Here is a 21,968-nt window from a genome sequence, read left to right on the forward strand (position 1 = left end):
AGCAGCATGTTACTGCTGGAAGTTGAATCAAGCTTTAACAACTTTTCGTACAGTTAGTAGTTTAGTCCAATTGATCCCAACCTCGGGGTCGGGCCCCTCCAAAGGGTTACCAGGTAAATCTGGGGCGTCATGAGATGATTCATGGGAGAGGAGAGCAGAAAAAAGCAAAGTTATGTGTCACAAATCTGTAGAAAATATTTGGACTTGTTTTTTTGTGAAACTCTGAATCATTGTACCTGTTTGGGCCCCAAACACTTATTCAAGTGAAACATCTCAGAAGTAAAGAGGGGAAACGTCTCTTACAGACATCTGAAACGTTACACGGGGCCCCAACTGCTTTTTTTGTAAGGGGTCACAAGCCAAAATGTTAGGAGCCACTGGTTTAATCTTTAACGCTGCATTTCTTTTAATACACTCATCGTGTGTTTTAATTTAAAATATTAATCAGAAACTTAAGTAGTAACTATAGCTGTAAAATACATATAGTGGAGTAAAAAAATACATTTAGAAGTATATAGTTGCATGAAATGAAAGTAAATAACTAGTTCTTCAAAGTTGTACTTAAATACAGCACATCAGTAAATGTATTTATAGTTATTTTCTACCACTGATTGCCGTGATTGACGTATGAGTGTAGTTCAACGTTTCTTCAAGTGTTGAGTACGTTTCAAGACAGACGGAGATAAGGATGCATATCAGGAAGTTTTCTTCTAGAACCCTGACTTATATCTGGTTTGGTAAGAAAATCTCATATCTTGTCATCTTGTTATTTTGTCCCTTAAGCTTCATGCAAACATCTTCTGCCTGTAAAAGTGGGCGAACCAGCTGTTGTGGAAACTGGCTCTGCCTGCAGCTCCGGTCCGTCTCTCTCTCTCAGACACACAAACACGCATGAACACACACAAGCAACCTTCCCGTGTCTCTCTACCTGGACAAGTCTAATTACACAGTTATAAAGTTCACAGTTCACAGTTGAATACAATGATCTTCCTCATCTTTTCCTGTCAGAGTCACCTGAAACTTAAGAGGAGTGTTCAAAACAAATGGTTAATATTTCACCACTACCAGGAAGTTATTTTCAAAAAGTATTTCTTTTCCGTTTTGCCTCAGAGAAACAACTTGCTGCTCAGAATAGGTTCAGGAAAACTGAACACAACTGACCCACATGCAACAGACTCTCTTCAAAACACACGGAAACAGACATAACAGACATAACAGACATAAAGTGTATGAAATCAAATAAAAAAACATGTTTCTGTTAAAGTGTACTTGAAGCCTACGTTTGACATAAAAGAAACACTTAAATATACTCTGAAAATCACTGAGTGATAAAGTTGTGTGGTAAAATGAATTAAAATGGACAAAAATTGCACCAGATTAACTTGGCTGCAGCCAGGATTTTAGAAATACTGCAGTCATTTTGAGGAGAACAACATGCAGTTTTTGACAATCACTAACACTTATAACTCAATACTGAGTTCACTTCTTCAAAACTCTTCACACAGTTGACACAACAGAAGTCATCATCGACTAAATTGTAGATTACTTTTCATTACTTTGACACAAAATGCATTGAAGGACATCTTTCCAGATTCATAAAGTGCTTTCTCACTCACCAAAACTCTGTATATTTACAGTCCATGTTGCTCACATATTATTGTCAAAGCTGTTACATTTACATTCAAAAACCTACAAAATTACTGTAAATGTAAACTGCAATTCATTACATTTTGCTACATCTAAAAATAAATAGAAAATAGAAAATGAGCAACACTGAGCACCTCATTTCATTCCTTAATTAACTCCATGAAAGACTTGTGGACTAATTTGAATATTTTCCCATGTTTAGAAAATATAACTAGTTGTTTAAATTTAACTATTTTAAAAGTTTATTTATTCATTTTATGTATTTCTTTATGTTTCTCTGACTGAAAATGACCAAATTTAAGGAGCATAAGTAAAAAAAATATGGTATTTGTTTTTTAAAAACAGACAATGTGGAACTTTAAATTGTAAAATGTAAACTGTACTTTACTCATTCAGAGGACGTGACCTCTGTATCCTCACCAGCAGCCCTGCAGACATAAGTCTTCACACTTTGAGCCACACAGATTGAACACTGCTGCTAAAGACTGTCCTCTTCTGGTAGAAGTTCATGACTGCAAGTCATCCATCACTTGTAAACATGAATACAGAGCATGAATATGTCCATCAGTAACATCACTCAAAGCTGACAAGACAGATCATACAGAAAATGGGTTTATTTGTAATACAGCAGGATTTTGTTGTCTTACATCACATACAGATGTCTCCGTGCATTCAGCATTGAAACATGGTCTTCACTGTTTTTAAATCTACTTGTGTAACTATAACGGTACAGAATGAATCATCAGAAGTATTTTTTTTTATTTGTTTCTGCACTGATTATCATTGTTTCACAGACACAGTCTACATCAAAGTTTGTTTTTTTTTTACACCCCCCTCCCCTCCTCACCCCCCAAAAAACTCCCAAAGAAATCTACCACCAAATATGTATCAAGTATACTGGCAAAACAAAATATACTAAAGGACAAAACCTTTGCCTAAACATCTTGAACTGTGGTGCAAAACCTGCCTTTTGAGGGCATAGAGAAATAAATCTGTAAATCATTCTTTATAGATAAATATATGTGACTCAAAATCAGAAGCAAACGAGCTGAGAGGAAATTAATTAGCAGTTTTTTTTTTACATCACTGAATATAAGGCCACAAAACCCAACTGATCAAACTCATGTTTTAACAATACAATAGATGCTGAATATGAACAATGGTACAATGGTGAACTGGTAAGTTGGTGGACATACAGACGGTTTTACTGTTACTGGTGTCGTACTATGTGAGTACCCATGTATGGCACAAAGAAAGAGTTTCATTGACGGTAGTGTGTGGGTTCTGCTGGTATCAGTGGTGATGCGGTAACTAGTCTGCTGTTCAGAGGTGAGTCGTGGATGAACCTTCACTAACTATAACATGGACAAATTGATCTGCTTCCCCTGCTTTCTTTCAAACACTTCACTGAAATAAACAATGTGTGTGTCAAATAAATATAATTACAGCCATTTGTGGATTCATCAACAATATTCACATTCAGAAACATTATCAGGCAACAGAATCATCCCCTGATATGCAAGTAGAGACAAAAAACAACACAAGCGAGAGCAACCTGATGCAGTTTGAGTACTCACATGGACACACAAGAAGGCAGACAAGCAGCAGCTGTGTGGATCGTGTGCGTGTGTGTTGTGTTTAACCTATATGCTGCTTTCACATCAAAGATCATGTAGCATAAAGCTGACTATATTGCACTGTATTTAGCACATGTTGACACCTACAGAAGTTGGTGGTTTGGTTAAGTTTCTGGCATCCTACAGTAAACAACACCAGAGCACGATCAGGGCAGTTAAAGAGTACAAATCGACAAACAGTGTCCATGCAGCTTTACAGAGGACAGAGAAGTATGCAAGAACAGTCAGCGAGATCTACCGGGATGCATGCAGTTCAGGCAGTCAAGAACGTGTTGTGCGTTTTAAAATATTTAAAAAGGGCGGCTCAAGCGCTTCGGGGTGCCACGGAGGGGGGTAGAAACACGCCACAGATATCAAAAGATTTCCAAAATGGGGCAGTAAGAGGATGTGTGACAGAGAGATTCCAGTTCTGTTTTCTATTTCTGGTTCACAGAGTTGTTTATGATTAATGCTGTCTCGGCCGCTTGCACAAACACATACAGCATGCGTGCACGCTCAGACACACATGTACACACTTTATCTGAGTATCAAAGTGCCTCAGCATTGCTCACAAATTAAAAAGGGAGACTGAATTAAGTCTGTGGTGACATGAATCTGCCAGCTGTGATTGTTCTCAAACATGGCTCTCTGTTACCCCGCAGGGAAAGAAAAAAAAAAAAAACAGGAAGCGCGGCTGACACAGACGACACTTCTTTGCATGGACGACAGTTAAAAAAAAAACATACGTCAACAAAGAGTCAAGCCGGTCTTTTTGCTGACACGATGGAGTCACACATGACTCAGTACAGCACCTATGACTAATGTACAGTACGATGCACCTAAAGACAAGAGGTGGACACGGGAAAAGCAAGAGTCTGCTGTGATTGCTTACGGTTAGTGTGCATTTGTGTGTGTGTGTGTGGTTAAATATGGACATGAGAATCTGTTTTCAATAAGCACTGAAAACCATCAGGAAACCATAACAGACTGAAAATGAAAACCCTAAAATCTCCCCCAAACCCCGAATCTTGCTTTGTACCTATCATCCGAACCCCCTTGTACTACGTATCCCGCGCCCCCCGTTCCCAAATGAAATAAAAAGCTGGACGGTTGTGGCTGCTGGTTTTCCCCCCGATTCTCTTCTTATTTCTTGTTCTTGAGTTGATTGGCCAGCCAATCAAGACCCTCGTAGAGGCCGTCGCCGCTGGTGGCGCAGGTGGCCTGGATGTACCAGTTGCGGTGGCGCAGGGAGTGTAAGCCCAACTTGTCTGTGATCTCGGCGGCGTTCATGGCGTTTGGTAAGTCCTGTCAAAGAGGAAAGAGTTCAGATACTGCCCTTCAGTATATAGAAGTCAAAGATTAGTGATAAAGCATGTGTGTGACAGCTGATGGCTTGTTTATTGTTTGGATTTAAGTATGTACGTTTGCATATGTGTACTTACTGTATATACAGTATACTGTACTGTGCACTGTGTGTGAAGTTGATTAATCAATGGACAGAATTTTTTATATTAATAATCGATTTATCGTTTTCCAATCAAAAACACCAAAAGGTCTCTGGTTCCAGACTTTTAAATGTGAAGTCTGCTTTTCATAAATTAAAAGATGTTTGGGTCAATGATTGTATGTCAGACTTAATAAGCAATTTGAAGACATCAACTCCAAATTGTTTGGACTCTGGGAAACTGTGGAGGTTATTCTGAACTATTTTCTGACATTTCATAGACCAACAGTTAATCTATTAAGATTAATCACAAAAAAATTGGCATATTAATTAATATTGAAGATAATCATTAGTTACAGTCCTATTGATCTGTATGCAGCTGTACAATAGAAATTTAAAACATAAACATTAAAGGAATAGTTTGACATACTCATGTCTGCCTGCTACATATAAAGCTGTCGCCAGCAGTCGCTTAGCTTAGCATGAAGAGAGGAAGCGAGTGCAAACAGCTAGCCTGACTCTGACTGACGATAACAAAATATGCCGACTGTACCAGCACCTCTAAAACTCACTTATTAACACATTCTGTCTTTTTTGTTTCATCTGTACCAAACCAAAACGTAACAATGACACACTATTGCTTCATCTGGCTGCAGGCAGCAGCTTTATATTTACTGGAAAGACAGAAGACTTACAACTCTTATTTCCCAAAATGTCTATCTATTCTTTTTAAGATCTAGTTAGTGATTAACCACAAAGCAAACAACCACCATTAGCAACAGAACAGAAGTGTATTATATGATAATACTAATACATTGTCAACTTAATACAAAAGCTTGTTTGAAATCTTGCTAATGTATTATTCATCCACAGTGAAACTTTGTAATATGTGTATTGTTAAGAATTAATTATGTTGGAATAACGTTGAAAAGCAGAATGCTACATTTAATACTACATACAACTTTGTCAGCTTGGCAGCAGGACAGAATTAGAGCAGAAATGATTAGTCGATTAATTGATTAGTCAATAGATAAAAAATGTAACTGTTAACTATTTTGACAATGAATAAATTGTTTCACAAATGCTTTGAGAAAAAGCACTTAAAATTCTCTTTGAGTTTTGGACCATTGGTTTGACTTTACGATAAATTTGAAGACATCACTTTGGAAATTGGGAAACTGTGACAGACATTTGTGACTGCTTTATGATATTACACAAAACCATTAATTCATTATCACTCAAGGAAATAACAGCCAGATTAATCAATATAGAAAATTGCTGCTGTCATTACAGCAGCTGGAACTATTTCATGACTGCTTTAAAAATAATTCCCCATTCAACTGAGGCCAACTTCATTTTTAATTTCTTACCCTTTTTTTTGTATCTGTCTTCTCTATTTCTTTTTTCACCTGTAAGCCATGAATTCTGAGAGCTACGATATACAATTTTGTTCTCTTTCTTGCATCAAATTGTAATTGTAAATGAAACTGTAATGAAAACTACATCACATCTCAACTTGTTTTCATCATTTACTGTAACAGTTAATATAATTTCTACATTTAGATTACAAACGATTACATCAGGTTGAAGGAGAAGTTGAATTTATTGCAGGGACAGAATGGGAGGTTGGGTTTTGTGGGTTTCTGTGTATTCATGTATATGTACTGTGTATTCACTAAGCATGTGTGTAGTTATGGTTTCTAACCTGCTTATTGGCGAACACGAGGAGCACCGCATCTCTCAGCTCATCCTCAGCCAGCATCCTCATCAGCTCTTCTCGTGCTTCGTTCACACGCTCTCTGTCATTACTGTCCACCACAAAGATCAGACCTGAAACAGTGAGAAGAACACAGGGCAAAGAAATAATAACGATCTAACAAAGTAAATTCTTTTCTGAAGAAGAAGAGGAGGGAAGTATTCCTCCATTAAGACTGGCGTTACCCTCTGATTAGCTCAGCTCACCCTGTGTGTTTTGAAAGTAGTGTCTCCAGAGGGGGCGGATCTTGTCCTGCCCACCCACGTCCCACACGGTGAAGCTGATGTTCTTGTACTCCACCGTCTCCACGTTAAACCCTGACAACAAGAGCGAAGGTCATCCAACATGTAAAGTAAACTCGGTGGTGCATCATTAATGCGCGTGATGACATAACTAATGTTTCTTTGACAGCGCACATACCGATGGTTGGGATTGTGGTGACTATTTCCCCCAGTTTGAGCTTGTAGAGGATGGTAGTTTTTCCTGCAGCATCGAGCCCCACCATCAAGATCCTCATCTCCTTCTTTCCTATAAGGCTCTTCAGCAAATTCCCGAAAATGTTCCCCATGATTCGGATGAGCTTCTCACGCTTCGGTGTGCAGCTACAGTTACAATTCTAGACGCCTTTCTAAGAAGTTTCAGTAGTTCAGCAGTGATCGATTCAGAAGGAGGGCTGAAAAGAAACAGAACAAATAAACATTTAGTAATGATTTTATGTAGTTTCATATATACAGTATAAGGCAAACAGCCAATGAATGATGCTGGTCTAAATAATTAACATGATTGAATAACGAGAGAATTATTAATAAACCAAACTGACTGTCAGGCCTTTGTTAAATTACAATGAAGGGAAATGTTCCAGCTCACCTTCTCTCACCTTTCTAAAAAAAAACCCTACACCACCACCATGCCAGAACATCTCACTTCTACATGCACGCCCCGCGACAGGTGCAAGCTATGCTAATCGCCCACAGTCATCATCGCAGAGAGGGTGAAAGAGATGCATGTCAGTGCCATGACTCCAGGCTGCAGCACAATCTGTTCAGACCCTTCTCGCTGTTTTTCTCTCCTTCAAACGTTAGCCTGCAACAACGCCAAGGCCTCAGAGCAACACGCAAAATGTCCTACATTACCAGACCTGGCATGAACACATTCAATAAAAGACCAACCACTAGGCCACCTGGTTTAAAACAGATAGAGAGACATGAGAAGAGGACATGTCTTCTCTAGGTCAGATCATACCGAGAGTTACCTCAGAATATGTTAAAATGAAGTCTAGTCGTAAAAGTAGATGGCAATTATTCTAAATATTGTAAGTCCAGTCAAGTAAAGTTATATTTATATAGCACATGATCACAAATCACAAATTTGCTTAGACCTTCAGATAGGGGAAAACTCTTAAATGGGGAAAAAAGGGAGAAACCTCAGGAAGAGCAGGGGACAGATCTCTCTTCGAGGATGAGGAGGGATACACAACATACAGCATATATATGTGATAACAGTAAATATACAATATAGAGAAACAGACTCACAATATTATGTAAATTAACTGCAAATATATATGATGAATATGGATCAGAGAAAACGTCAAGCAACTTACAGCTGCAGCATTTTACTGTTAGGACCAACAAGAGGCCAAAAAAAAAAAACAGGGTAGGAGTAAAATTATATTTCCAGTTTCCAAATTTCACTTTAAGAGTAAAAACTGCACATTTTTCCCACTTTTTTAAAACACAATCAGCACAATCCACTTTGTTGAAAGTGAGATGTTATTAACTAATGTCTTCTGAATGTTCAAGCACATTTGTGAACATGTTGGTACACCCTGGAATATGTGAAAAACCCCACAATGATCACACATACCCAGTCTGAATCTGACTATTTTTCTCCCAGTGTGGAGAAGAAAAAAGGGTGGTTGAATTTATATGTTTAATATGTATCTAAGGCATCCTAATCATGTGGGTTTTATTGAGTTAACCATCCTACATCAACAGTGAGGGATGCAGAGGATAAACAGTGGGATGATAATAAAGAATAAAAACAAATAAAGTAGATGTGAGGCTCGCTGCAGCCCTGTCCATGGTGCTGAAGAGGATCACCGCACTGTCACCGCCTGGCACCAGCTCCTCTCTTCACCCAGCTATGTTTATTGATAACATACACAAATAAATGGAGATTTAACGCTAGCTGGGAGCAGGGCCGGTGTGATAATGTTAATTCAGCTCCGGGTGACTCAGGTTAGCTCCGTTAGCCGGAGGATGCTACGATAGGTGACGTTACAGCCATCGGCCCAAGCACATTTCTCCGCTTTATCCAGCAATAAACACCTAATTTCACCACTAAAGCTCAACAATTTCCTCATTATCGCATTTATTATAAACCAATTTATCAATATAGTTCAGCTTTTAATCGCAGAATCGATGAGATATTCATCCATCCATCCGCTCCTCACCTCAGCGGGCATCCTGCTGTCAGCGAGCCGTCCGCCGCTGCTTCAGCCCCGGACAACGCTGAGGCCACACAACCCGCCACAGAACAGCCAACACAACACACTATTATTTCATCCACTGCTGCCACTTATACATGTATATTATCGGGTTAATGGTGGTGTCAGTATCCTCACTTACCTTCAGCTGAGTAGTCCTCTAGCTTACTATATGTCTCACGATATTTTCCGGGGGGACAACTCAGCAGGAAACGAGATATCGCGAGATTAGGGTGTCAAAACCAAACCAAGATTTAATACAGCTTGTTTTTTGTCAGTTTGTTGAGGATTTGGTACATTTCTTTTGGAACAATGTCACCTCAGTCTTGCTTTTGTCTTAGAAAATGCACAGTAATATTTTATGTGTAATAAACAGAGGCTGCAAAATGAATGGAAAGTGACTCTCTTAGTCCATTATTTCATGTCATGTCTGTGTCTACCCATACAAGACTCAAACAACCCTTCAGATATCCTTTTTTATTGATTAGTTATAGACTCATCTACACCAGAATTACAGGTTTTAGGCAGCTGATTGTGATGGCAGCTGTCATAGCCAATTTTTGGTCCATCCACACAGGTGATTCCACTTGTTTTGGCTGATCAGTGCTCTTGTACAGACTTTGACTGACATCCGACGGTGGGATAAATGTCCTTCATAATTCTTATCTATACATGAAATCCAGTGGCCTCATATAATTCCCAGCATAGCTCTGCCCACTTACAACCATATGAGCAGAGGTCTAATCAGCCAGAAACGCCACACCGCTTGTGCGGGGGCTTTAACTCTCTATAGGAAAACTTGGCAGCAACACTTGGCAGCTTCATGTCAGTTTTTATAGAAACCAACCAGTACTCCTGCTCTGGAAAACTCTGCCCCAGGCTCGCTGTGAGTCAGTTAGTTTGTGTTGATTTGATTAAAAATAAACTTATTTAGGAAAATGCAACTTTGAGCTCTGCATCAAATGAAATAACACAAGTTTTAAAATTAGATTTTGACACCTGAGCCCCTCTAAGAGCCAAGATGTCAAGGTTATGTAAAAATGTAGCACCTGTGTGTGTTATATTGCGTTTGCAATGGATCAAATGAAAACAGACTCATTTCCACACAGTAAATCTGGGGTAGTTGGGGCCCCTGAGGGTCTGTGGCCTTAGGGCAGCTGCCCTCTTTGCCCTGTTGGTAACAACAGATAAATCATAAACATGCTGATGTATCTAACCTAAATTTATTTTATCTTATTATTTTTTATTTATTATTATTATCAAGTGTGTTTTATTTTCCATCTTATAAATATTTACATGTTTTTATGTTAATTTTAGGTTTATTTATTCATGTGAAGCACTTGGTGCAGGTAGTTTCTTTTGTTGTAAAGCATCTTGAGCCGCATTTTTTTGTATGAAAGGTGCTTTACAAATAAAGTTATTATTATTAATCATTAGATTTTCCATACTAGCCTATTTAATACTTAAGCTTAAAATGTGCTGAAGATAATTAAGTTATCATAGTGTAAATTTAGCAGATTAATGTGAATACAATATAAATTATAAGTCAATTTACATGTTCTTAAACATTTTTATAAAAGGATTCCTCGTGACATTACATAATTGGAAACCACATTTCCAGTGGTGTAATGTAGTCATTCATATCATATTTTTAAAATAAACCAAATAAAGTTGCAGGATTTGTTCACAAAGGAGTCACGATACCAAATGCTGAGAAGAATCATGATCTTCCCTCATTCAGGAGTTTCTCCCAGAGATGAAAAGCTACACGATTCCTTCACAGAATTTTAATTAACTATTAATTATTAATTAACAGTATGCTAATTAGCAACAAGTTCAGCAAATAAATTGGAAATTAACTGGAACTACAAGCATTTTTTTGTAATTGTACTTAATGTAAATGCTACAGAAACTGACTGTTATAAAGTTCCTGTTATATGTGGGAACTTATTGGGTTTTCGGGAAATGGTGAAACGATTTTCAGCATTGCATAACATGTGTTGCTCTTCAAACAGAAAGAGGTTTCTAAATTGAAGAATTTGTTGCATGATCACTGGTATAAAATACTGCATGAATGGTAGAGAACAGTTCAGCATGACATAGTCCTGATTTATGATGTAATATGACTCATTGTGAAAGGTCAGATCATAATGACATCTATTACTGGCTATTACCTCAGAGAATCTGTAACCTTTCCACTAAAATCTAATAAAACCTACTAAAACGATACCTAAGAGCCGTTTGATGCAGTGGTTGGATATGACAGTGAGACTTAATCATACATTTAAAAGAACACTGTGGTTTTAGTAACATACACTTCTCTAGCTCTGGGTTCCGAGGGAGGAAGCAGGTTTTATCTTTGGTTTGTGCACAAAAGTGAGTCAGTAATTTCTATTTCAGTTCTGCACAGTATTAAGTACTATTCTTGATCGTTCACCAATTTCTAGTTCCTGTAAATTCCTATTCACCAGTGTGTTAAGGTCAGATGAACTGACTTCTTGTGCAAAAATACCATAATGCAGCATGTTTAATATTACCAGGCAAACTGTCAATTTGGCACGTATGACTCCAAGTTTGAGATTTTCAAGGGCGACAGAAGGAGAGAGAAGGAATTCGTTAAAAGAAGAGACTCCCCATTTACACCAATTCATGTTTTGTTTCTTTCTCTTGAGGCTGTCATAACTTTTTTATTTTTCATGGAGTCTAAGACATAAATTCTATTGAGAAAAAAAAAAGAATATGATAAAAATTTATCCATATGTTGATCTGAGTTTGTGCTGAGTTGGCCTACAGATTTTTTAAAAAAGGGAAAATGTAAGGTGATTGTTCTCTCAGGCTGTTTCTATAGATTTATGTACACTTGTAGTTCAGAAATGTGCATACAAAGTGTTGTTACGTTTCTAAACTGCAGGCTAGATGACATAGCTTCCTTGAATGACGCATGTGCTAATTAGGTTATATTCTTTTCTTTCCTTCTGCCTTTTTGTCATCACAGCTATGCTTCATATCTGACTTGATGACATTTAATAACCCTGTAACAAGTCCCTGAGGATTTGTGTCTGACAGTGCTCATACATTTCACTGAAACTAAAAATAAGTGATGAAAGTGAGTTATAGGTGAAGAAAACCTGGTAAGAAACCTGTTCTTACTGGATATAAGAAATATATAATAATCATATGCAGTATGCTGTTGAATATACATTAACTAACTTTGAATTTGCCCAATGTGTGTTTTGTTTTACACATTTATTTGGTGGTTACTTGTGTAAACATTTTCATTTCAGTTTTTGGACTTAAATTGGTTATTTAGTGACATAAAATTGAATTTTCACACTGTTCCCCACGATGTTTATTTTATTTTGCTGTTGCTGTGCAGCGTTTTAATCAATATCTGATATTGTTCAAGCATGAACAGCACAATAAACATCACATAATATGTATGCATGTCTCAAAATGATGGCAACCAAATATCCATCTTTAGAGTACAATTAAGTGATCATTGATCACAGGTGTCAAAAATTGGAATGCAAAACAATATGATAAGATATGGTACATAGTTACATAGTGGAGCGTTCTGCCTGTTATTTCAGTTTATTTTGTGCTTTAGTTGTGGATAGAGAACGAATAAATTAGCAGTTAATGAAATTACAATAAATGAATATCAACATGGTAACTCTGGGGCCCCAGAACAGTTGCAGTTTACCGGGTTGGGAATAAAATAACAGTGTGTTGTATTAAATATCTATGAAAAGGGACATAAGCATGTAAGATAACACATCACATTAATTTACAATGTCTAAAAATAGATGGGCAACATTTACAGTTTAGTTATATGATTTGAATGCCCTGAAAACATATTTTCTCAACCAGATTCTCGCTCCCACATGAAAGCAACATTTTCTTCTGAAGTTAGAACAGTCTTGATTATTTATTTAGCTGTTTATCATTGTGTCCTCATTGCTATCCTCACTGGTTTGAGTGTACAGGGTTTATATTTATATTTCCACGCAACAGCCAAAGTTTAGCCATATTTGAATCAAAATTTTTGTTTAACAGCACCGACACAGTCCTGATGATGAAGCAGATTAGCTGAGTTTCTGCTTGTTAAACTCATAAAAGATCATGACTGATAGTTTTTTTTTTTCTGAACTTGAACTTAAACTGTTACATTTTTAGCCACGAGTATTAATGGTTATGGAGAAATACTTTCTTAAAAAACAAGTTTTTAGGGGCTCTAATCAATAGATTCTGTTAATAGCATACATGACATTACTTGAAACTGGTTTCTCTATCAATATTCATATTTCTGCAGCCAGGATCACTGGGCTAATGGGGGGAACTAGCAGCTACGTGGCGTCTGTGCAGCCGGCTTTAACCGGCATGTCTGCTCCTGACAGGCTCCACATGAAGGAGCCCTGGGGCCGGAGGAGAAGCTGCACAACAGCGCCCTCCAGCGCCTGAAGAGCGCCGTTTCCGCTTCCCACCCCCCGGCAGCCTGATGGGATGCTGGCGGAATGTTTGAGGCGGGCTCTTCAGAGAGACCCAGGTGTTGGGACAACGTCCACGGGCAGCTAGTCCTTATCGCTCCAGTATTATAACACATCAGCATTACCCGGTGCTGAGCCATTTTGGACACAGGGGTCGACCGGCAGACTGTGCAGCTCGGCTCTGTCTCTGTCTCTTTCTCTTTCTCTCTTCGCTGCTGTGTGTGGAAGAAGAAGTCCACACGGAAGAGGTTGGATGGCAGCTCTTTTCCAGAAGTTCACAATGAAGACCGGCGTCTGCCTGCTGCTGCTCGCCGCTTTCATCTGCGGAGTCGCGCTGGGCGAAGAAAATGCAGCCGAGGAGGTGCAGGTGGAGGTGTTGGTGAGTGTGTCACAACAATGTAACGCAGACACAATGCAGCTGTAACACACCGACAAATATACACGCAACAGTGTTAACAATTTCACTCTTCTGACCCAAGGTGAAACCCGAAACTTGCTCCACACTTTCCAGTATGGGAGACACGCTGCAAATACATTACACGGTAAGACAAAGACACAACACGTTTATTTATTGTCCATTGTGTGTCTGGTGAAACGTATCCAGACAGTTATGTGTGCATTATTACAACGATTGTAAGTGAAACCGGCCCAGCTGATGACGAACGCAGTTGTTGTCTATGTGGCACCGTCTGCATGAACCATGTGGGCACCGCTGTGTTTGTGCATTTTACTGACTCCGAATAACAAACAGCTGGTTCAGATGTCACGCTGATGATCAATCACGGGACAGATTGTGGTTTTCAGTTTCTATAGCTTTATCTCGTGGATCGCTACTGCTTTTTTACTATGGAGTGATGGGGCGGTGCAACACGTCAGCAATACCAGCCCTGTCACTGGGGGAGAAGCACAACCAGTTCACCCATGAACACTGGAGGCTCGAGGTTTTTTTTTTCCAGCTCTCACACATGTTGATCTGCAGGAACTTAAAAACTCAGTTTTATGATTTGAATTTCAGCTGTAAGGCACAACAAACATGTCATACACCGCATACAGTGTGAACAAAAGAACATGAGTAGTGAGATATGCTGTGTATATTTTTGATTATTGTTTAATTTCCTATCAGTTGAACTACTTTTTTTGGGGTCCATACTGAAAATATACAAGTGTAATCAAGAAAAGGTTTACATAGAGACTACATGAAGTGGATTATACAGTTACAATATCACTATTATAACTAAAATAATAAAATAGTGAACTATTTCACTTCTATTAGGCAGGTGAGGCTGAAAACATACAGTATGCTGTACTGCTACAGTTGCTGGAACTTTTTTTGTTTCTTTGGTTCTTATTTTTAACATATTGGACGACTGCATGTCCTTCTCAGTGCACCTCTCCCTAATAAAGTATCAATTAAGAGTCTGATGAGGCCCAGAGAGCTTTGTAATTGATAATTAACCCTTAATGATTCAGGTCGTTTGGTTAAACAAATTACATGTAAGACTATTACTGCTTTGTTTATTCTATGTTCATTTATTGGTTTATTTAACAGAGAGAATGCATATTAATGAACATTGCTGCAAATGCACCAGCGTTAGCCAAGAGGCTATTTTTCATCTGTAACCCTAAACAGATGTTACAGAGTCACCCTAAAAAAGAATATAAGATTTAAAATAACAAAGTTATTGAATTCATTTATAAACATGCAGAGCAACAATAGAATAGAATATTCATGTTAGGACATTATACTAAATTATCAGGTACTAATTAAAACACAACCAATAATATTTGTCAGTTTACTTGCACCTACTCTTTATTTTTAACTTTAAGATTTGCACAGTGAGCATTTTAATATGTTTTTATGCTAAAATATAAGTCATACACAATTTATACTTACTGTATGTTTATACAACAGCATATTTTTACATGTTGTAACTCAGAGTCTATGTCAGAAACACGATATTTTCATTTTTTCTTTTAAAAAAAAAGGATGCAGCAACTAACTGGTAGTGACGCGTAAACACACTAAGTTCATGTCATCATTTCTCACCTCTTGTTTTTTTTTTTTACTGACCAGGGTAAACTGATGGATGGAAAGGTGATCGACTCATCACTATCTCGGGATCCTCTTGTTGTTGAGCTGGGGAAGAGGACAGTTATTGCTGGTAAATTAAACAGTTAGTCTTTGTGTGCCGGCTGTGTTACTCAATCAGTGACACTTTGATTTGGTTACATTGAGGAAATGACTGCAGCTTATTGTGCAGCCGGGAATATGCTCTCTTTACTGATTGATTCTCTCTCTCTTGCTCTCTCTCTCGCTCCCTGTGTGTGACTTTCTTATCAGGTCTGGAGCAAAGCTTGATTGGCGTGTGTGAAGGGTAAGTGAAAAGTACAGGTCCATTGTGACGAAAGGGCTTAACGATTCTTTGAATAGCTGCGTGCAGTCATGAATCAACTTCAAAACACAGCACGGTTAATGGTTTTATGATGGAATGAGAGAAACGCTTCCTCAGTAAATGTGTTTTGTATTTCTCATTCTCTCATTCAGGCAAAAAATCAAAGCCACTATTCCATCTCACCTTGCATACGGGAAGAAAGGCTACCCTCCTACGATTCCAGGTACTGTACACATGCACACATGGTTTGATCAACACCACACATACTGTATACAACCTCACAAGACTGGGTGATATGGTTAAAACCAACATCACAGTGTTAATAAGAATGTTTTTTACATCCATATATATATAATATTAATGCACATGTGTGCAAAATAAATAGAATAGTCAAATTAGTGTTGAATTCAGTGAACTCTGCTCCATTACTACAGGATATATTTACAGAAAGTCACATTTCTGTAGATACTGGAGGTTAATGTTTGCTCGGTGCAGCTCTACATGACTACACAAGTATGATCACATATATTTAACATTGGCACTATCACAGGGGTGACCTGGTAGCCTACTGGTTAAGACACATGTACCTGCAGAGTCCACAGTTTGGTTCCAGATGTGAACCTTTGTTGCAGGTCATACCTCTCTCTCTCTGACTCCACATGTTTCCTGTCCCTCTCTGCACTTTCAACTGTCAAATAAAGGCAAATATGCCAAACAAACAGAAATAACATTAGCACGATCACACTGAATATTTGTTGAAGGATAAGGTTGGTGTTACTCTATATTATTCTAATTATCCACAAATGGGTAAAAGAACAAACAAAAACAAAACCAACAAATATATATTACGAAATCTCTCTGTACTTTCTGACTTCCCTGTCTGTGGCACTCAGCCCCGTCTGCTGCTGTTGAAGATGTTGATCTTTAATAATGCAGAACTACTGTATAGTATCATTTTTTTTTTAAAAAAAAAAACAGTCTCAGTAATTTACAAAACCACGTGGGCACTGTAGTTTTAAACAAACGTTACTCAAACAGGAGTAAAGAGTGCATTGGTTGGGGACTATTTTCAGGTGCGGATTAATACACACTAATGAGTTTTTACAGCAGCAGGACAGTGTATGTGCTCATATTCATTGTACAAAAGACACCTCACCCAGTGCAACACTGGTTCATTTATGTACTTTTAGTAGTTTTTTGAGTACAATGAAGCTCTATAGAAATAGAAGAATAAGCTATGAGGCGTTAGCTTCACAGACTTATTAACAGGATCAGTTTATTGTTGGTTTTGTTTTTTTCATGAGATTTGAAAATACATAAAATATCACCAGACGTCCTTTAAAAGTATGCCAGTGACTGTTTTTTTTTCTCCACTTTTTTAGATGTTATGTTATATTTTATATCCTTATTTATTTACATATAAATACAATAGATATACAGACAGGTGACATATTAAAGGAAACAAACTAATTAATACCTGATGTGACAAAACGTTGACTGTGTTCTTGATTCGTCCCAGGTGATGCTGCTCTTGAGTTCGAGGTGGAGGTGATCTCACTGACACAGCAGACGCCTTGGCAGAAAATGGTCAATGATGTGTTGCCCCTCGTATGTTTGGCGCTGGTACCCACTCTGCTCGGCTTGGTGGGACTTTACCTCTACAATAAGGCCAACGCTCAGAAGCCTAACAAAAAGAAGGCAAAGGACAAGAAGAGCAAGAAGAAATAAGGACAAGGGCAATGAACTATTTAAATAAAAAATTTTAAATGTAATTTGTTTTTTCTCATCTTTATTTAGTAAAAAATGTGGTTTTGACAGGTGTAGTAAGACCTGGAATTAAAGTCTCTTGAAAATTCAGCTGTTATCTTTAGAGTTCAGTGTGTGTTGTAACAGCTTTGGTAACAGTGATGTTTGTACTGTCTGTAGAGGCTGGATCAATGATGGTGATGTGAGACATCATGTGCAGGTGTTTGCCAAGAGTTTCATCACTGACAGAAAAGACAGAAAAAGAGAAGTTGCAGTTTCACAAACTTGAAGAACTTGCAGCTGATGTGACAGATCGAGTGTAGAAATGGCTGCACCCTTATGATAGTGCTGTACAATTAATCACTCAAACTGATGAGGTAAATACAATTTAAGCAACAGTTATGCTGCATATTACAGGACTGCAGAATTATAAACTGTCTCTGCTCCTTCACCTTTACCAAAGACAGCACAAGCAAAAGTAACAAGATGTTACTTAACAGGACATTGTGTAAAAGTGCAAGGATGCTTCACCAACAACAGCTCAAACTAGCCTTGGACAGACTCTTTTCTTTGGATGTTTTGTAACTGTGTTGAATAACTGTAAAGACCTGCTTTATCATAACCAGGCAAAGGGCAGAACATTTAGAAAGCACACACCTGAAGAACAGCATGACTAATCAGGAGGAGAGTCAAGTGTTACCAAGAGATTTTTTGGAGATGATAGGAGCATCATCTGAGTGGATTCACTCACTAAACTGCTTGTTATTTTTAGTTAGACCAGCAGAAGACACCAACAAAATAAATAAGAATAATGCTAACTGTTTATAGATTTGTCTAAAATAATACAGCTGCTTATCTGCAGCTTTTTCCTCTGTGTGTCAATCTCTTGAACACAACATTGTCATTTGGGAGGAAAGGGACCGAAGAGCAATCCGGCCTATGTGGCTGTGTTTACATTGAGAAAGTTGGATGCATCCACTTGACAGTCTAGCTAAAGATGAGAGAGAAACATCAGAGACTCATGTAAGAAGGAATGGACAAAAACTGTCCCCATGTCGTGAAGATCTGTTGTCAAATTGGGTAAAAACCTTTGTTCCTAAAAGTTCCTTTGCTTTGATATTGTCATGAGCACTGGTAATAGATAAACTCTGATGCAGTGCCATCCAGTGGTCTCTTATTGGATGTAGATTTGTAGTTGAAGATTGAGGAAACCACACACACATTAACCTCAGATAAACTCTTGACCAATACTATACAAGAAATGTTAAATGCAAAAGATATCATAATACAATATTGGTGGTTTTTTTTGCATGTTTTATCCTCTTGATTTGTTTACACTTGGCTATCTACAGATTTTATTATAGTTTTTTTCTTTTTTTTGCACCATAACATCCACATCACCAACATTGTATATTATAGACAGTAATACTTAATGCAGACATAATATGCATGTAATTATCCATGAATGACAAAGCAAACAGCAAAATAAGGTAAATGAGATTTTAAGGAGTGATGGTGAGAGGGGAAAACCACCTGTCATGTTCCTTATTCCTACAAATATATCATCCGTTCTTTCCATCTTGCAGTGTATGAATAATTTCTCAATCTTAGTATGAAAGTCAGTCCGTCCATCTAATGAATCTATTTGATGATTTCAAGCCAGTTATCTACTGTTGATCGCTCGACCATTTATGTTTTATTCTCTTAACTATAAAATCACTTACATTACTGCCAATATCTTCAAGGCATACCATAGAATTTTAGATTTTTTCCTTTTCCCTGCCTTTGGTTTCATTTTCACAAGGTATGACGATCAACTTGCAGACCTAAAACTTGCTTGAGTTAGTTTATACATGGCAGTGAAGATTATATGATTATAATTTCCCTCAAAATTACATTAATGTTTTGTGTTAATGCATGCTGTCCTTACATTACCACCAAGACCACTGTTTCCTGAGGCAGTTTATCTAACTCAAGTTTCAAGTGATTTTTTTAACAACTTTACCAATATTTTACCATTTTATGTATCTAAGGCTTTGCCAAGCAATGTGCATGACAATATAACAAACACAAAATAAAGGATAGGTTCTCTCGGATTAATGGAGGGACTGAACTCCGCTCACTAGGGTGACGCCTGGCTGCTGTCAGACCATCTAACTATTCACACTAATATCCTTCCGCGATTAAAAATTATAATGTATTTATTTTACATTTAAAAACATGTACATTATTTATATTTTATATTTGTTTAAATAATAGTAGTAAAACAAAGAATCGAAGACCTTTTATTTGTGATTTAAAAAAAAAAAAAAAAAAGATGTCGAGGGCGGAGCGGAATTGCGCTACTTCTCGCGGTGCAACCTCTTCCGGTCCTCTTTCCAGCTTCCCGTGCAACATGGTGAGTTCGTGACTGGGGCGGCCGCTCGGCAAAAACAGAATAAACTGGCATTTTATTCGAATAATCACACATAATCAGACCTTATTGTGTATTTTAATCACACAGCTCAACCACAATGTAGGAAGTTGTTGGTAGATGTTACTCTAAATGATTAAAAAATGAGTCTGGGCCTAATGCTAGCAGTTAGCAGGCTAACCGTTTTGTGCATGTGTTCATGTGGTAACGTTAATGTTAATATTAATGTGCGTAGAAACAAGCAAAGTAGTTAAGATTAAGATACACATGTTATTTTCTCACGATGTTAATTAATACGGAATGTAAAATAACTAGGTGGAAAAACATGAAATATCTATAAAATATGTGTTGTAATGGTAGCCGGGTCGAAACCCCGCAGCCATCCTGCGCTGTTGATGCTCCTCTCATGTATTTAGGCTAATTAAACATATCAGACATAAAACTAATGAATTATAGTCACTCTACCAAAGAGTGATTCGCAGAACCTCCTAAACGACAGCATTGGCATTTTATTTAGTGGTATTGTGAATTGGACCTTCAAGTGTTTTGAGTTTTTAACTGCATATGTTGAAAGATCGATATTGAAAATGTACGGTAACAAATCATGAATGTTAAAAGTAACGCAAAATGTCTTATAAACGTTGAATTGACGAGCAAATTACAACATTTGTGAGTGTTACAGACGTTTCAGCATAAAGTGATTTGCTTTGTGGTCAGTATTAAGTTTTGTCACTGGGGCTGGTTATTGTTGGACTTTTGTGAAATTGTAAGGGATACGTAGATATTTGTAAGATAAGATTTTCTGAGGAATACTTTTAATCATGCATGTTGTCTCAACACAAGCAGTTCCACAGTAGTAGCATTAGAAATAGAAACGGTTTCAATTGGATATATAATAATTCAAATCGAACTCCAGGCATTGGATGCCATCTCCTGTTATGTGGCTGTTTTTGATGCACTTGACACATTTCAGCTGATAGAAAAAACGTGTGGTTCATTACCTAATTCCATGTTGTTAGGCTGTAATTTGTAGTTTTTTTTAAGTGTTGCCTTTTGCCTTACAGACAAAGAAGAGGAGGAATAACGGTCGCGCTAAGAAGGGCCGTGGGCATGTGCAGCCCATTCGCTGCACCAACTGTGCCCGTTGTGTCCCCAAGGACAAGGCCATCAAGAAGTTTGTGATCAGGAACATCGTGGAGGCAGCAGCCGTGAGAGACATCTCAGAGGCCAGCGTCTTTGACTGTAAGTACATTATTTCCCCCACATCAAAAATGTCAGTCTGTGCATTTTCCTCTCGTTGCACATCCTCATCTGTACCTTTCTCCCCTGTGTCTACTCTGCAGCGTACGTTCTGCCCAAGCTCTACGTGAAACTGCACTACTGTGTCAGCTGTGCCATCCACAGTAAGGTGGTGAGGAACCGCTCCTGTGAGGCCAGGAAAGACCGTACCCCGCCACCCAGGTTCAGGCCCACTGTGAGTACTATCCACAACACTACCCTCTGTTAACTATCACATCTGCTCAGTGTAGCGCTACAAGATCCACAGCACCAGTTTACTTAATATATACCGTTTTCAGTGGATAAGTTATATCTGTGCTTTACAGGTTATTGATAATCAGTGAGATCCAACATTAATCTAAAACTTTTTTTTGTTCTTTTTTTCAGGCTGGTGCACCAAGAGCTCCTCCGAAGCCCATGTAAAGCAGAATTTGAACATGCTGTACATCTGACGAATAAATTGAAAAGTCTTTACAAAAACTTAAAGTGTACGGCTCATTATTCTTAACTAACCATGTGTTGTAGTTGTAGGAAAAACAGGCCTGTCAAGTATTTTATTTGGAATAGACTCTTACAGTACAAAACTTACAGTAGTTTTAAGATCGAATTACGCAAATGCATAATTACATGATACATTTAAAAAGGCTCTGCAGTTAAAGCGATATCAGACCATTTACAAGAGTCGAAAGGTTAACGAAGAGTG

General features: G+C 37.9%; 3 protein-coding genes across 5 annotated transcripts; 2 read left to right on the forward strand and 1 right to left on the reverse strand.

The window, feature by feature from the left end:
- Positions 1-2,243: 2,243 nt before the first annotated feature.
- On the reverse strand, positions 2,244-9,167 carry LOC122981423 (ADP-ribosylation factor 3). 3 transcript variants are annotated; one of them, XM_044350141.1, is made up of 6 exons: positions 9,091-9,109; positions 8,916-8,973; positions 6,884-7,136; positions 6,670-6,780; positions 6,413-6,537; positions 2,244-4,568 (listed from the first exon to the last, which is right to left on the reverse strand). In XM_044350141.1, exons 3-6 carry the CDS (start codon positions 7,029-7,031, stop codon positions 4,407-4,409), a joined length of 546 nt encoding a protein of 181 aa, XP_044206076.1. In that variant the 5' UTR covers positions 7,032-7,136; positions 8,916-8,973; positions 9,091-9,109; the 3' UTR covers positions 2,244-4,406. The 3 variants fall into 3 exon arrangements, with proteins under 3 accessions (XP_044206076.1, XP_044206075.1, XP_044206074.1); XM_044350140.1 differs by lacking the exon at positions 8,916-8,973 and having other exon boundaries at positions 9,091-9,167; XM_044350139.1 differs by lacking the exon at positions 9,091-9,109 and having other exon boundaries at positions 8,916-9,069.
- A 3,204-nt stretch (positions 9,168-12,371) lies between these two features.
- On the forward strand, positions 12,372-17,620 carry fkbp11 (FKBP prolyl isomerase 11). The gene is made up of 6 exons (XM_044348390.1): positions 12,372-13,814; positions 13,915-13,977; positions 15,510-15,597; positions 15,777-15,810; positions 15,981-16,051; positions 17,348-17,620. Exons 1-6 carry the CDS (start codon positions 13,689-13,691, stop codon positions 17,554-17,556), a joined length of 591 nt encoding a protein of 196 aa, XP_044204325.1. The 5' UTR covers positions 12,372-13,688; the 3' UTR covers positions 17,557-17,620.
- Positions 17,621-19,876: 2,256 nt separating this feature from the next.
- Positions 19,877-21,739, forward strand: LOC122980411 (40S ribosomal protein S26). The gene is made up of 4 exons (XM_044348391.1): positions 19,877-19,972; positions 21,052-21,229; positions 21,331-21,461; positions 21,653-21,739. Exons 1-4 carry the CDS (start codon positions 19,892-19,894, stop codon positions 21,686-21,688), a joined length of 426 nt encoding a protein of 141 aa, XP_044204326.1. The 5' UTR covers positions 19,877-19,891; the 3' UTR covers positions 21,689-21,739.
- The last annotated feature ends 229 nt before the right edge of the window (positions 21,740-21,968 follow it).

The sequence above is a fragment of the Thunnus albacares genome, chromosome 4, assembly GCF_914725855.1.
Source record: "Thunnus albacares chromosome 4, fThuAlb1.1, whole genome shotgun sequence".
NCBI classification, from domain to species: Eukaryota; Metazoa; Chordata; class Actinopteri; order Scombriformes; family Scombridae; genus Thunnus; species Thunnus albacares.